A 16,292-nucleotide genomic window follows, 5' to 3' on the forward strand; every position below is an offset into this window, starting at 1 on the left:
GGTCCGTGTGGGCAGGGACCACATCGGATTCACATCGGAGTCCCCTGAGCCCATCCAGGCCTGGCACAGAGATCACTTTGGTCAGAGTGTTTGGGGGATGCATAAAGAGATGGCAGGAAAGGGAGAGGAGTGGCATGAGAAGCCTTTGTCCTAAGCCCTCTGCTCTGGGGACCCCAAGTGTGGGGGACCAGTTATACTTTTACTGCAGAAGTGATGGATTCAGTGTGCCTCCCCCATCCCCCATTCCCCCGTCTCTCTTCAGGTCAGATTTATCCTGGGCCAGGAGGAGGTGAGGATGCAGACCCTGGCAGAGACACTGCTGAGTGACTCCATTCCCCACACTGTGGGGCTGACCGTGTCAGACAGCTGGGCCTTGTTGTCAGTCGATGGGCTCCTGAATGCCTCCGCCCAAGTCCAGCAGGCCCCCCTGGAGGTCCCCTATGGGCTCTTCCTGGGGGGCACCGGGAACCTTGGCCTGCCCTACCTGAGCAGAGCCAGCCGACCCCTGCGGGGTTGCCTCCACACAGCCACCCTCAATGGCCGCAGCCTCCTTCGGCCACTGACCCCAGACGTACCCGAGGGCTGTGCTGAGGAGTTCTCTGCCGGTGATGACGTGCCCATGGGCTTCTCTGGGCCCCACTCACTGGCTGCCTTCCCTGCCTGGGGCACTCGGGATGAAGGCACCCTGGAGTTTACAGTCACCACACGGAGCTGGCAGGCACCCCTGGCCTTCCAGGCAGGGGGCCGGCATGGGGACTTCATCTACGTGGACATATTTGAGGGCCACCTGCGGGCTGTGGTGGAGAAGGGCCAGGGCACCGTGTTGCTCCACAACAGTGTGCCTGTGGCCGATGGGCAGCCCCACGAGGTCAGTGTCCACATGGATGCTCACAGGCTGGAAATCTCCGTGGACCAGTACCCCACACGTACTTCCAACCGTGGGGTCCTTAGCTACCTAGAGCCACGAGGCAGTCTCCTCCTTGGGGGGCTGGATGCAGAGGGCTCGCGCCATCTCCGGGAACACCGCCTGGGCCTGGCTGTCAACGTCTCCCTGCTGGGCTGCCTGGAGGATCTCAGCATCAATGGTCAGAGGTGGGGGCTCCGGGAAGCCTTGCTGACTCGCAGCATGGCGGCCGGCTGCAGGCTGGAGGAGGACGAGTACGAGGAGGATGCCTATGGCCCATACGGAGCTTTCTCCACCCTGGCACCCGAGGCTTGGCCGGCCATGGAGCTGCCTGAGCCCTGCGCCCCTGAACCGGGGCTGCCTCCGATCTTTGACAATTTCACCCAGCTGCTGACCGTCCGCCCACTGGTGGTGGCTGAGGGCGGCACAGCCTGGCTGGAGTGGCGGCACGTGCAGCCCACGCTGGATCTGAGTGAGGCCGAGCTGCGCAAATCCCAGGTGCTGTTCAGCGTGAGCCGCGGGGCCCGCCACGGCGAGCTAGAGCTGGACATCCCAGGTGCCCAGGCACGGAAAATGTTCACCCTCCTGGACGTGGTGAACCGCAAGGCCCGCTTCGTCCACGATGGCTCCGAGGACACCTCCGACCAGCTGGTGCTCGAGGTGTCGGTGACAGCTCGGGGGCCCGTGCCCTCCTGCCTTCGGAGGGGCCAAACCTACATCCTGCCCATTCAGATAAACCCCGTCAATGACCCGCCCCGCGTCGTCTTCCCGCAAGGCAGCCTCATGGTGATCCTGGAACACACTCAGAAGCTGCTGGGGCCAGAGGTCTTCCAGGCCGATGACCCAGACTCCGCCTGCGAGGGCCTCACCTTCCAGCTCCTCGGTGTCCCGGCCGGCCTCCCCGTGGAGCGCCAAGACCAGCCTGGGGAGCCAGCGACCGAGTTCTCCTGCCGGGAGCTGGATGCGGGCAGCCTAGTGTACGTCCACCGCGGCGGGCCTGCCCCGGACCTGACGTTCCGGGTCAGCGACGGGCTGCAAGCCAGCCCGCCGGTCACGCTGAAGGTGGTGGCCATCCGGCCAACCATTCGGGTCCGCCACAACACAGGGCTGCACCTGGCCCAGGGCTCCACTGCACCTGTCTTGCCCTCCAACCTGTCGGTTGAGACAAATGCTGTGGGGCAGGATGTGAGCGTGCTGTTCCGACTCACCGGGGCCCTGCAGTTCGGAGAGCTGCAGAAGCAGGGGGCGGGGGGGGCGGAGGGCACCGAGTGGCGGGCCACACAGGCCTTCCACCAGCGGGACGTGGAGCAGGGCCGCGTGAGGTACCTGAGCACTGACCCGCAGCACCGCGCCGAGGACACCGTGGAGAACGTGGCCCTGGAAGTGCAGGTGGGCCAGGAGACCCTGAGCAATCTGTCCTTCCCAGTGACAGTCCAGAGAGCCACCGTGTGGCTGCTGCGGCTGGAGCCTCTACACCTCCAGAACGCCCAGCAGGAGGCCATCACCACAGCCCACCTGGAAGCCACCCTGGAGGAGGCAGGCCCGAACCCCACCACCTTCCACTATGAGGTGGTTCAGGCCCCCAGGAAGGGTAATCTTCAGCTACAGGGCACGCGGCTGTCAGACGGTCAGAGCTTCACCCAGGATGACCTGCGGACTGGCCGGTTGACTTATGGGGCCACAGCACGTGTCTCAGAGGCAGTCGAGGACTCCTTCCGTTTCCGGGTCACAGCCCCGCCACACTTCTCCCCACTCTACACGTTCCCCATCCACATCGGTGGTGATCCGGACGCCCCTGTCCTCACCAACGTCCTCCTCTCAGTGCCTGAGGGCGGCAAGGGCGTCCTCTCTGCTGATCACCTCTTTGTCAAGAGTCTCAACAGTGCCAGCTACCTCTATGAGGTCATGGAGCGGCCCCGCCACGGCAGGTTGGTGTGGCAGGGGGCACAGGACAGTGTCACCGTGGTGACATCCTTCACCAATGAGGACCTGCTGCACGGCCGGCTGGTCTACCAGCATGACGACTCTGAGACCACAGAAGATGACATTCCCTTTGTGGCTACACGCCAGGGCGAGGGCAGTGGTGACATGGCCTGGGAGGAGGTACGGGGTGTCTTCCGGGTGGCCATCCAGCCCGTGAATGACCACGCCCCTGTGCAGACCATCAGCCGCGTCTTCCACGTGGCCCGCGGTGGGCAGCGGCTGCTGACCACTGACGACATGGCCTTCAGCGATGCTGACTCCGGCTTTGCTGATGCTCAGCTGGTGCTGACCCGCAAGGACCTCCTCTTCGGCAGCATCGTGACTGTAGATGAGCCCACTCGGCCCATCTACCGCTTCACCCAGGAGGACCTCAGGAAGAGGCGGGTCCTGTTCGTGCACTCGGGGGCCGACCGCGGCTGGATCCAGCTGCAGGTGTCCGATGGGCAGCACCAGGCCACAGCGCTGCTCGAAGTGCAGGCCTCGGAGCCCTACCTCCGTGTGGCCAACGGCTCCAGCCTTGTGGTCCCTCAAGGAGGCCAGGGCACCATCGACACAGCTGTGCTCCACCTGGACACCAACCTAGATATCCGCGGTGGGGATGAGGTCCACTACCATGTCACAGCCGGCCCACGCTGGGGGCGGCTGCTCAGGGGCGGCCAGCCAGTCACAACCTTCTCCCAGCAGGACCTGCTGGATGGTGCCATTCTCTACAGCCACAACGGCAGCCTCAGCCCCCGTGATACCCTGGCCTTCTCTGTGGAGGCAGGGCCTGTGCACACAGATGCCGCCCTACAAGTGACCATTGCCCTAGAGGGGCCACTGGCCCCACTGCACCTGGTCCAGAACAAGAAGATCTATGTCTTCCAGGGGGAGGCGGCTGAGATCAGAAGAGACCAGCTGGAGGTAAAGGGCTGAGGGCGTGAGCAGGGGTATGGACCAGGTAAAGGGGATCCTTCCCTCCAGCCTTCATGCCATGCGTGCTTGGATGGTTTGGGATGTGCCTGTGGTGGCCTCTGGGCCAGTGTGTGTATGTGCCTTAGGTATGTAACTGTACATGTGCATGTTGGGTGCCTGAGGGTTTCTGGGGAGTTTATTGTACATACGGCTGCCTGTGGGTTGCGTGTTCCTCCACATGTCATGTGCACACGTGTACATGCTGTGGCCAACCATTCAAATTCCTGGGCCCCACCCAGACCACAGACTCTGATGTGGAGCCTGAGAATCTGTATTCGAACAAGAGTAGGCTCTCTGGAGGGTTTTAACAGGTACAAACTTTGAGGAATATAGGCCTTGAAGACAAGCTTGGTTGCCCCCACCGCCCAGCTCCCACGTCCTCAGTTCTTTTTTTTTTTTTTTAATATTTATTTATTTTTATTTTTGGCTGCATTGGGTCTTAGTTGAGGCACGCAGGACCTTTGCTGCGGCTCGCGGGCTTAGTTGCCCCGAGGCATGTGAGATCTTAGCTCCCCGACCAGGGATCAAACCCACGTCCTCTGCATTGGAAGGTGGATTCTTAACCACTGGACCACCAGGGAAGTTCCCCATGTCCTCAGTTCTTTTCCCAGACCTCAGACCAGGCCTCAGGGTCTGGTGAGGGCTGCTGACCACCCAGGAACCTCACAGAGCAACCGCAGGCCATCCAGCAGACCCATTGCCTTGCTGTGCAACCTCACACCAGTTGCTTGCCCTCTCTGGGCCTTATTCTCTTACACTGCCAACTTCTGAGCCTCTTGTGGTTCTGGCTGTCTGGACTTTAGGGCAGACTGTGACTAAACATGTCTGGTGTCGGGAAGTCTTCTGCCAGGAGAAGGCAGCATTTGAGCCAGGCTTTGAAGAGTCTGGGATTTAACAGCAGAGAACGGGGGGACAGTATTCCAGGCAGAGGGACAGAACAGGAATGTGAGTTTGGGGGTGGTGTATAGCCTTTTATGGCTGGACCATCAGATGAGGGAGCACCTTCCCTCCAGGCCCTGGACTGGACTAGGGTCTGCAAGCTGCCTGGGGCCTGTACTGTAGGAATGTGTCGCTGAGAAGGATGGGGCGCCCTCTTGTGGCAGTAGCGTGGCAGGGGCAGTCAGTGTGTGTGTGTGTGTATGTGCACGTGCATGACATATATGTGTCTCTGTCCACACATTTGTGTGTGGTGAAGCTGTATGTCCGTGTCACTGAATCTGAGGATATGTGATTGTGTACATCGCCAAGGGAGTGTGTACCTCAGAGGCTTCAACAGCCTCCTTCTGTAACCCCTCTCATAACCAGGCAGCCCAGGAGGCAGTGCCACCGGCAGACATTGTGTTCTCAGTGAAGACCCCACCAAGCTCTGGCCACCTGGTGATGTTGTCCCACAGCGCCACGGCAGCCAAGCTGCCCAGCCTGGACCCTGTGCACAGCTTCTCACAGGAGGCGGTGGACGCGGGCAGGGTCCTGTACCTGCACTCCCGCCCTGAGGCCTGGAGCGATGTCTTCTCCCTGGATGTGTCCTCAGGCCTGGGTGCTCCCCTCGAGGGCGTCCACGTGGAGCTGGAGGTGCTGCCCGCTGCCATCCCACTGGAGGCGCTGAACTTCAGCGTCCCCGAGGGCGGCACCCGCACGCTGGCCCCTCCACTGCTCCGCATCACTGGGCCCTACTTCCCCACGCTGCCGGGCCTTAACCTGCAGGTGCTGGAGCCACCCCAGCATGGGGTCCTGCAGAGAGAGGAAGGACCTCAAGACAGGACCCTCAGCACCTTCTCCTGGAGAGAGGTATGTTCAGGGAGGCCCAGGGTGCAGCCCAGCTCTGGGGGCAGAGTCTGGGGGTATGCACAGATAGGAGACAGGAGCCCACATTTACAGAGCACCTCATCTCATCCTCCCTCACTGGCAGAGAGAGATGAATGTCCCCATTTCCTCCACTCCTTCATTCCTTTGCTCTGGGAGAAACGATTGTCCCCATTGCCACCTGCAGAAACTGAAGCTCTGGAGGAGTCAATCTCCTCCTGCACCCAAAGGCAGGGCATGAAACATGCTGGGCCTGAGACCCATGGTGGGTCTCAGGCCTGCTGGGGCCTGACCTCTAGCCCCGGGCCTGCCTGCAGGTAGAACAGCAGCTGATTCTCTATGTGCATGATGGGAGCGAGACGCTGGCAGACAGCTTCGTCCTAGTGGCTAATGCCTCAGAGGTGGACCGCCAGAGCCATCCCGTGACCTTCACCATCACCGTCCTGCCTGTCAACGACCAACCCCCCGTCCTCACCACAAACACAGGCCTGCAGGTGAGAGCATTCTAGGACCACCTCCCACCTCCCCTCCCAGAGAGAGGCCAGCACATAGCTCCCCCTCTGTAAGCCTCAGTTTCCTCCTCTGTAAAATGGGGATCCTGCCATATGCCTCACTAGGTTATTGGGAAGAGAGAAGAGCGACTGCACTGAAAATAGGACACAGGTGTGGGGCTTTATTACTGGACACTTATAAGTGCAATAGACAGCCTTGTGAATGGACATGCTTGGTCCTGCTGTTCCCTGGACTCACCCTCAGCAGGAAGCTTTTCCCACGGCTCAGGACCAGGACTCCTGAAGAAAGCTCTTTCAGACCCTTAAGGGTGGACTCCAACTGCTCTCTCCACTCCCACCACCAGCAAGTGGAGGCCTCTGCCTCCACAATCCCCTGCCTCTTACACTACTGCAGAGTAGTGGTGCCCCCATCCAGCAGAGGTGGAAGTTGAGGCCCAGAAAGGTGACAAAACTTCTCCAGGGTCACAGTAGAAGTTACTGGTGGAACAGAAAGGGTGTGGCTTGACCAGGGCCACACAGCAGGGTAGCAAATGGGCAGGACCTTGAATGCTGACTTCTAGAGTGTGGACTCTGGGTCAGCAGCAGCCATGGAAGGTTTCAAAAGAGGGCTGACTTGGGCTGTCTGTGACACGGGGCTCTGAGAATCTTTCAGGCTAAGGGCTGCCCTGGGACCACAGTCAGATGGTGCTGTGTAGCACTTCAGCCACCAGGTGGTGCTGTCCACCGTGTTTGTGCCAGGAGTCCTGTGCTAAAGCCTGGCGTCTATGCCTTGCCACCTTCTTTCCAGAGCTCTGGCTGAGGTCAGCCTTGGGCTGGGGGAGGGAATCCCAGGGGGCTCAGTTTTCCAGGTATGGGAGCCCCTCCCCAGTACTGCTCATAAGTTGCTGACCCAGCAGGACCTGTAACAGGACCCTTGGAACAGGAACAGGATCCTGCCCTGCTCGCAGGTGGGAGGCTTGAGGGGGGCTCCCCTTCACTCTGAGCATGGGGAGGGGCTGCCTGCCCCCAGGAAGCCTTCACCCACCTGCCTGGGGGCTCATGATTGCACTGGAAACACCTGGGCCCCCATCCCAGTGCTGCTTCAGTGCTGCAAGACACTGGCCTCTCCAGCTCACCAAGCCTCCCACCTCATCCCTCACCAGGAAAGGGAGCCCATTTCTAAGTATCCTGGGCAGACAAAAATCACGATTCCCATCGTGTGCCAGCCCCTGCCCAGACTCACCATGGAGGGTCTGAAGGGAGACCCCTGCCCTGCCAGTGAGCCACATTAAGCAGCACTTTGGGTCAGGGTTGGGGATCTCTGGGGAGGGGGTGAGAGCTGGGGTCTTCTTGGGGTTCATGAGCTGGCCTTGACGGAAAAGCAGGACTAGAGCAGATGGAGAGCAGAGAGCCTGTGTGTGGGAGCCCTGGGCCAACAGGGGAAGATGAATGGGGTGGAGGGCGCTTTGTGCAGGGGAGCCCAGATGACAGTGTGGTTGGAGCCCTGATGGTGGCCCCAGGGCCAGGGAGGAAAGAAGTGGGTAAGCTTGGTGGGGGCAGAACCTTCGCACGCTTGTATCCCCAGATGTGGGAGGGGGCCACTGTGCCCATCCCTCCGGAGGCCCTTAGGGGCACAGACAGCGACTCAGGCCCCGAGGACCTGGTCTACACCCTTGAGGATCCCAGCAATGGACAGGTGGTGCTGCGGACAGAGCCGGGCGCCGAGGTCCACAGCTTCACCCAGGCCCAGCTCGACGGCGGGATCGTGCTGTTCTCACACAGAGGTGGGTGCCGAGAGGTGGGGGTGCCCCGAGGATGGGCGCCGGCGTGGGCCAGCGAGACCCAACTCCACGCTTATCCTAGGAGCCCCGGACGGAGGCTTCCGCTTCATCCTATCTGATGGCGAGCATACTTCCACTGGACACTTCTTCCGGGTGACGGCCCAGAAGCAGCTGCTCCTCTCACTGGAGGGCAGCCAGACGCTGACCATCTGCCCAGGTGGGTGTGCCATGCCAGGGGCAGGCTGCCTCCCCAGGAGTCACAGGCCTTGCCCTGCCTCCTGGTCAGAGGCTGACAGTCCCCTTTTTCCTCTCGCAGGGTCCATCCAGCCGCTCAGCAGCCAGAGCCTGAGAGCCAGTTCCAGCACAGGCATCGACCCCCACCACCTGTTCTACCGTGTGGTACGGGGCCCCCGGCTTGGCCGGCTATTCCACACCCAGCAGGGCAGCACCGGGGAGGCCCTGGAGAATTTCACTCAGGCAGAGGTAAGGACCACTCTCTACAGCCACCGCTTAGACTCCATCCAGCCTCGAGTGGCCCACTCTGCCCCTGGACACACATGTAGACACGGGTGCCAGCTCCAGCCTCATTGGCAGCCACTCCCTGGGCCTGCCATGGTCCAGGCTCTGCATGCCCCGCCCTCCAGGAGCTACCAGGCTGGTAGGGCAGATGGGGCTTAGTGTTCCTGGGGGAGGAAGAAGGATGCGGGAAGTCAGGGCTATAGGGTCCCAGGGCAGGGATCAGGTTCTGGGACTTGGCTTCCAGAAGGAACTGCTGTTGGACCCTAGAGGGCTGGAAAAGGCACACTGCATAGGGGACCCTAGACAATCCAGTAGCTGGTGAGGGGCAGTGTTTGGTCTGGAGGGAATAGAGTTTGAGATAAAGGCAGCTGTTGGGCTTGTGGGCAGAGGTGTGAGCCTGGAGCTCAGGTCAAGAGCCAGCAAGAAGCAGAGTGAGTCCTGAAAGCAGACGAGTGGACAGAAGCAGCTGAGTAAGTCAAGTTGGGAGTGAAGCTGCCATCCATCCATCATGGCAGCTTCAGGACACAGCTATCCCAGAGCACAGCAGAGGCCACCAGTGAAAACTAGAACTCTCAGCCATGGGAAGAGGCAGACTGCTAGTCTGCCTCTGCTGGGATCACAGAGCTCTCTGTGCTAACTGTGCCAGTGGGGCCATCAGCCATCACTTAAATTAAGGCCCCTTCTAAGTGCAGGAGGTGCCAAGCATTCCAGGGCAGCCTTGGTTCTCCCTGAAGGCGGAGTGGGGCGGGGGTAGTCTTTCAGGCATGGGGAAGGAAGTAACTTTAACGAGGGTGGGAAGATTTCTCAGGTCGCTGACATCAACATCCCCCAGGCCTGGGTTCTCTGTTCTCCCAGCTTCTGCCATGGCCCCCTTCCTGCCCCTCCCCACAATGAAATATTGAGCAGGCTGCAGCAGCTGTGCACCCTGAATCCCTGGGAGGCTTTGTCATCGGATGCCCAGGAAGGGGGAGGGAACAGGATGAGCTCAGGCCCCTCCCCCACCCTGCAGTGCTTCCCTCACACCCCAGCAATCCGAAGGACTGGACTGAATGGCCACCAGGGGGCCAGGCTGGCAGCGCCACCCAGGGAAGCTGGGAGGAGGCTTCGTGGCAGACACACCCTCCCCCCTTGGAGAAGTGGGCAGGGCAGGACTGGGTGGTATCTGACAGTGCCACTGTGCCACAATACTCTGAGCTGGGTAGGGCAGGGACCAGGTGTCTCCATTTTACAGATAAGGAAACTGAGGCTCACGAAGGTCAGGTGACTATTCAGAGCCCATGGCTAGTAAGAAGCAAAACCGGGGCTATGCCTTCGGACTGCTAGTCCAAGATTCTTTGACCAAAGGTCACTACTGATTCCCAGAGGTCAGGGACCCCTCCCCACCTTGCCTGTGACTTACCTCATCCCCAGCCAGACACCTCCCACCCACAAGTAGCTCCTGTACCCAGGCATCCAGGCTCTCACCCCCACTCCTGAGGGTCTCCGTTTCCTTCCTGCCCACCCGTCACCCTGAGCCAGAGGTTACAGCTGGCAGTCCTTGTGGGCCACAGCTGGCCCACGGATGTGTTTTATTTGGCCTGCACATACATTTAATGTTTTAAAATTAGTGGTCAAGATGTGTTTTATTTGGCCTGCACATGCATTTAATATTTTAAAATTAGGGGATCTCACACACACCAAAAAAAACCAAAACCCTGATTTCCGTTTCTTAAAAGGCCTGTGTTCCCTCTTCCGGCCATCAGCTGAAGAGCAGCTACCCCTTTGACTGGGCTCTGCTCCCCTTCTCGACCATGTAGGGCTCCCCACTTCACCACAACCCCGCTGCTCCTAGAATCTCCTGCACACTGTGACCCCAGTCGGCTTCCATCTCACTATTGCATAAGTCTTGTTTTTCTGAGAGAAGGAAAATAGTTCCCTGTGTCTCCTAAAAGGGGAAAACAGAAGATAAGCCAAGAGGACACATTGGGATTAGAAGGGGGAGGGAACGGATTTCTTGATGGAAGTGGAGACTATTCCTTGGGGTTTAACACTCAGACGGCCCTAGAGAACAGTGGGTGTGGCTGGAGTGGAGTTGCCATGGGAGGAGTTGGAGGAGGTGGGGTCATGGGTAACGGGGTCACATGGGATCTCTGAAGCCAAATGTTGGTGAGCCATTGCACTGTCTGAGCAAGAGAGACAGAACCTGACTTACATTTTTAAAGACTCACTCTGACTTCTGCATTAAGGACAAACTGTAGAGCGGGGTGGAGCAGGGGCCAAAGCCAGGACACAGTTAGGAGGCTCTTGTGGTAATCCAGGCCAGAGATGATGGTGTGTGAGAGGAGGAGAGGAATCAGGGGTGACTCCAGGGTGTGGGGCCTGAGCCACTGGAAGAACAGAGCTGTGCCCTCTGGAGTGGGAAGGCTGGGAGATGCAGGGCAGGTCAGGGATTGTCTGGGACATGCTGAGTTTGAGATGTCCCTCAGACATCCTCGAGGAGCTGCCCAGGAAGCAGGTGGCTACGAGCCTGGAGTTCAGGAGAGCACAGCCCAGTCTGGAGATACAAATAAGGGGGTCCTCTCATGGCTGGCATTTGAGGACGTGAGACCCACCAAGAGCACATGGGCAGTGCCTGTAGATAGAGTCTCAAGGCCAAGCCACAGACATTGCGGAGAAGGGGAGGGACCAGCCAGAGCATCTGTGAAGAAGCGACTAGTGAGGTTGGAGGAAAACCAAGGGAGCAGAACTTCCTGGAAGCCATCGGGTGGGCTGGGGGAAGGAATGCTGAATTGTGTCCAGTGCCTCAGAACCAACCGCTGGGTCCAGCAGCACAGAGGCCATCGTGCCCTTGGTGACAATAGGAGTGGACGCCTGGGTGGAGTGCACTCGAGACAGCATGGGGGAGAGTATAGACTATTCTTTTTGGATTTTTGCTGCAAAGAAGAGCAAAAGTGTGGGAGGTGGGGCAGCAAATGTTGGTGTAAAAAGTGAAGTCAAAAGAAGTTTCTTCTGTAAGGTGGGCGGATAGCATAGTTGCGTAACGATGGGAATAATCCGTTTGGGGAGAAATTGATGCCATGGGAGAAAGACAGGAGATGGTAGAAGCAGTGTCTTCAGTAAGGAAGAGGGTAAGGGATTTCATGCAAAAGAGGAAAGACCTGCTGTCGAGAGAAGCACGGATAGAGTACTGCTTTTCCCAGGGGCTGAGAGGTTTGAGGTGACTTGCCCAAGGTGGCAGAGCTGGGATTTGACACAGGCATCTGACTCTAGAGCCTGGCTCTTCACTGTCACGTGACTGTTTTCTGGCAACCCACTGAGTTGGTGAGGGAGAGCATGGGCTACAGACATAGAGCGAGGCACAGTGGGGAGAGCCTCCAGGGAGGCGGGGCTCCGAGGGGCTGTCAGGGAGACCCAAGTGCCCAGTGCCGGTGCCAGCCTAGGTGGGGACTCCTGGCCACCATGGGCTGGACCTGCCTCTAGTCCCAGTAACGGGCTCTCCCCGCAGGTGTATGCTGGGAATGTTCTGTATGAGCACGAGATGCCCCCCGAGCCCTTCTGGGAGGCCCATGACGCCCTGGAGCTCCGGCTATCCTCACCGCCTGCCCCCGACATGGCCGCCACCCTTGCTGTGACTGTGTCTTTTGAAGCTACCTGTCCCCAGCACCCCAGCCACCTCTGGAAGAACAAAGGTGAACAGCATGGTGGGATGGCAACGTTGAGTGGGGGGGGCGGACACTGGGAGAGGCCCAGATAGGAGGGGACACAAGGCCAAGGTCAGCAGCTCATGTCAGCTCCCAGGACCTGGTAAATTATAGGGAGGGTGGGCAGGTGGGGAGGCTTTGAGGTCAAAAGGGGGGACACGATCCTGGTCCTCCTGGGACCCTGAGCCCCAACCTGGGGTACCTGGTCTGAGGGGAGAGGGACAAACCTGGCCTTGGGGACCCTGATCTGAGGGTCCATGGCTCTCCCCTCAGTGGACGGGACCTTCATAGCCTGTGTCCCACCCCCAGGTCTCTGGGTCTCGGAAGGCCAGCGAGCCGAAATCACCACAGCCGCCCTCGATGCCTCCAACTTCCTGGCCAGCGTTCCGGCACCCCGGCGCTCGGAACACGATGTGCTCTTCCAGATCACACAGTTCCCCCAGCGGGGCCAGCTGATGGTGTCCGAGGAGCCCCTCCACACCGGGCGGCCCCACTTCCTGCAGTCTGAGCTGGCCGCAGGGCAGCTGGTGTACACCCACGGCGGCGGGGGCACCCAGCAGGATGGCTTCCGCTTCCGTGCCCACCTCCAGGGGCCTGCGGGGGCCTCCGTGGCGGGACCCCAAACCTCAGAGGCTTTCGCCATCACAGTGCGGGATGTGAATGAGCAGCCGCCTCAGCCGCAAACCTCCGTCCCGCTCCGGCTCACCCGGGGCTCCCGCAGCCCCGTCTCCCGGGCCCAGCTGAGCGTGGTGGACCCAGACTCGGCTCCTGGGGAGATCGAGTACAAGGTGCAGCGGGCCCCCCACAATGGCTTCCTGAGCCTGGCAGGGGCCAGCCCGGGGCCTGTGACCTGCTTCACCCAGGCTGACGTGGATGCAGGGCGGCTGGCCTTTGTGGCCAATGGGAGCAGTGTGGTGGGCATCTTCCAGCTGAGTGTGTCTGATGGGGCCAGCCCGCCCCTGCCCATGTCCCTGGCCGTGGACATCTTGCCCTCGGCCATTGAGGTGCAGCTGCGGGCACCCCTAGAGGTGCCCCAAGCTTTAGGGCGCTCCTCCCTGAGCCGGCAGCAGCTCCGGGTGGTTTCCGATCGGGAGGAGGCGGACGCAGCCTACCGCCTCACCCAGGGGCCCCGGTATGGGCATCTCCTGGTGGGCGGGCAGCCTGCCACAGCCTTCAGCCAGTTCCAGGTAGACCAGGGTGAAGTGGTCTTTGCTTTCACCAGCTTCTCCTCCTCTCACGACCAATTCAGCATCCTGGCACTGGCCAGGGGTGCCAACGCATCCGCCACGGTGAATGTCACCGTGAGGGCTCTGCTGCATGTGTGGACAGGTGGGCCGTGGCCCCAGGGTGCCACCCTACGCCTGGACCCCACTGTCTTAGATGCGGGCGAGCTGGCCAACCGCACAGGCAGCGTGCCGCGTTTCCGGCTCCTGGCGGGACCCCGGCACGGCCGCGTGGTCCGCGTGCCCCGGGCCAGGACAGAGCCCAGGGGCGGCCAACTTGTGGAGCAGTTCACCCAGCAGGACCTTGAGGATGGAAGGCTGGGGCTGGAGGTGGGCAGGCCGGAGGGTAGCTCTCCTGGACCTGCAGGCGACAGTCTCACTCTGGAGCTGTGGGCAAGGGGTGTCCCTCCTGCCGTGGCCTCACTGGACTTTGCCACGGAGCCTTACAACGCAGCCCGGCCCTACAGAGTGGCCCTGCTCAGTCTGCCTGAGGCCGCTCGGACAGAAGCAGGGGAGCCAGGGAGCAGCACCCCCACTGGTGAGCCAGGCCTGGCGGCCTCCAGCCCCGTGCCCACCGTGGCCAGGGGGCACTTCCTGGGCTTTCTCGAGGCCAACATGTTCAGCATCATCGTCCCCGTGTGCCTGGTCCTCCTGCTCCTGGCACTCATCGTGCCTCTGCTTTTCTACCTCCGCAAACGCAACAAGACGGGCAAGCACGACGTCCAGGTGCTGACTGCCAAGCCCCGAAACGGCCTGGCCGGCGACACGGAGACCTTCCGCAAGATGGAGCCGGGCCAGGCCATCCCCCTCACAGCGGTGCCTGGCCAGGGGGCCCCGCCAGGGGGGCAGCCTGACCCAGAGCTGCTGCAGTTCTGCCGGACATCCAACCCTGCCCTCAAGAACGGCCAGTACTGGGTGTGAGGCCTGGCCTGGGCCCAGATGCTGATGGGGCCAGGGACAGGCTTGCTCAGGCCCCGGCCCCATTGCTCCCGTGCCCTGGTGCTGTCTTAGTATCCCCAGAGCCAGAGAGCCCTGGGGACACCAGGGGTGGAGGGTGCTAAGAGGAAGCCCCAGGGGTCCAGGACCAAGTGGAGTCAAGAGCTGTAACCTCCCCAGCTCACTCTGAGCCAGGAGAACTGCAAGGGGCCAAGGGCAGAGGCAGGCTTGGAGTCAGTCCCCTGCCCTGGAGCTAGTGTGGGCTGTCAAAACCAGAGCCACTTCCTAGATGGTCAGGACTCTGGGTCCTGGGTCTGTGACCTTGGGTAAGTCACACCTGACCCAGGCTGCTAAGAAGGCAAGAAGAAAGGGAAGGGAGGGACAGATGGGGATTCCTGGCTTTTCCATTCCAAGCCAGGCCTCCCCTCATCTCTGCCCCAGGATTGAGAGGAAAACTTTTTCCCTTGGTTTTTTAGGGAGACGGTATTTCCTGGAGCAGAGGGCAGGAGGAGAGAGTCCTCCCACTCTCTACAAGGCATAAGCCAGTGGAATAATATATCCAGGGTGTAAGGTGGGTGGGTTGCTCTGGGATGGGTTTATTTAAGGGGCATTGCAAGGAAGCTATTTAACATGGTGCTGAGCTAGCCCAGACTGGTGGAGCCCCTGGGGTGAGGAATAGAGGAGGATCTGAGGCCAGCTCATTCCCAGGGCCCCACCTTGATGGGCTGATGGCTAGACAACAATGGGTCTGTGGCCCCAGAGTGGGCTGGGCTGGGGAGCGTGCAGGGTCTCAGGCCATGGGCCCCGGCGGTGCCTGTGCTCCCCTGAGGACTGGGGCGGGTACTTGGGGGCACTCGGCTCCATGGGGCCTGGATAAATGGTGCTTCTGGATAAGAGGTTCTGGACAGCCGTGTGTTGTTTGTCTGACCATGCACTGGGCCCTTGGCCACACTAGCCTGCACTCCACCAGTGTAGGCCATCCCGCCAGACCTCAGCCACCAGGAGAGATGGGGCCCGAATTCCCACTTGTGGCCGCCCTGCGCGGCTTGCAGGATCTCAGTTCCTCTCCATCCATCTCTCAAGAGGTTGGAGCAGCAAAGATGAGGAGAGAGGGGGACTTGGGGATCCCAAGGCTGGGGGCAGAGGGGGACCACCAGAGGTGCCTTCCCTCAGCTCCCTGGAGATTTTCACAAGGAAGATTTCTGCTGGTCTTTACCCTGCCAACAAGAGGACCAAGAGTGCTGCTTCTCAAAGGCAGAGCAAGCAGCAAGGGTTCTGAAAAGTCAGCTGTCCCTGTACATGGCCCAAGAGTCCATCGTGTGGTCAGCGATGGATTTGAGACACAGCATCCTCAGAAGGCCCTCGATGAGTTGCCGAGGAGCCACCACTCTCTGGTCCTTTCCCTCTAGAGGGTTTCCCAGGGTCATGGGCAATGGAGACAGATTCTGGGTCCCAGGGAATACCCCAAGCCCTGGAAGCAGGTTGAAGTCCTCAGAAGAAAAGCAGCAGGAGAGCTGTCTGAGCTCTGGGGGGAGGTGGGAGGGGGTGGCTGGGGCCTGAGCACAGCTGCATTGGGGGTGGAGAGCACCGGCCAGGCTTCGGCAGCTGAGCGGCATCACCTCTTCCTTGTGCTCAACATCTGTAACACCTGAACCAGGAGTTAGGGCAAGAGAGAAGATTCCCTCTCCCCGTGGTGCTGCCCCTGGACCACCCCTCCCCACAATGCCTTTCGCATTTCAGCATCCAGCCTCCTAGAGCCTCCCCCGCTCTCAGAAGTTTTGGGGAGGAAACCCAGAATCCTGGTAGATCACTGCCGGAAGGGCCCCCAGAGAACCAAGAGGGGACTGAGAAAGAGGAGAAGAGGCTTGTCCAGAGTCTTGCAGAGCAAGGCAACCATAGAGTAGACCAGACCCCTGAGGCACAGCCAACTCCTGTTGCCACACTGAAAGCCTCCCCCTCGTGGAAGGTGGCCAGGACCCATAAGTGGGGGGCTCTGCAGAGATCCCTCCATACCCAGA

At 60.4% G+C, this 16,292-nt stretch overlaps 1 protein-coding gene across 1 annotated transcript in view; it reads left to right on the forward strand.

The window, feature by feature from the left end:
* The window catches only part of CSPG4 (chondroitin sulfate proteoglycan 4), a 35,613-nt gene extending 20,443 nt beyond the window's left edge, over positions 1-15,170 (forward strand). The window contains exons 3-10 of the mRNA XM_061180029.1: positions 263-3,790; positions 5,147-5,629; positions 5,962-6,138; positions 7,721-7,919; positions 7,999-8,133; positions 8,233-8,399; positions 11,920-12,103; positions 12,425-15,170. Coding sequence (XP_061036012.1) covers positions 263-3,790; positions 5,147-5,629; positions 5,962-6,138; positions 7,721-7,919; positions 7,999-8,133; positions 8,233-8,399; positions 11,920-12,103; positions 12,425-14,259 — 6,708 coding nt within the window. The 3' untranslated portion in view covers positions 14,260-15,170. The remainder of the gene's footprint in view (positions 1-262; positions 3,791-5,146; positions 5,630-5,961; positions 6,139-7,720; positions 7,920-7,998; positions 8,134-8,232; positions 8,400-11,919; positions 12,104-12,424) is intronic.
* The last annotated feature ends 1,122 nt before the right edge of the window (positions 15,171-16,292 follow it).

The sequence above is a fragment of the Eubalaena glacialis genome, chromosome 2 (genome assembly GCF_028564815.1).
Source record: "Eubalaena glacialis isolate mEubGla1 chromosome 2, mEubGla1.1.hap2.+ XY, whole genome shotgun sequence".
Classification (NCBI taxonomy): domain Eukaryota; kingdom Metazoa; phylum Chordata; class Mammalia; order Artiodactyla; family Balaenidae; genus Eubalaena; species Eubalaena glacialis.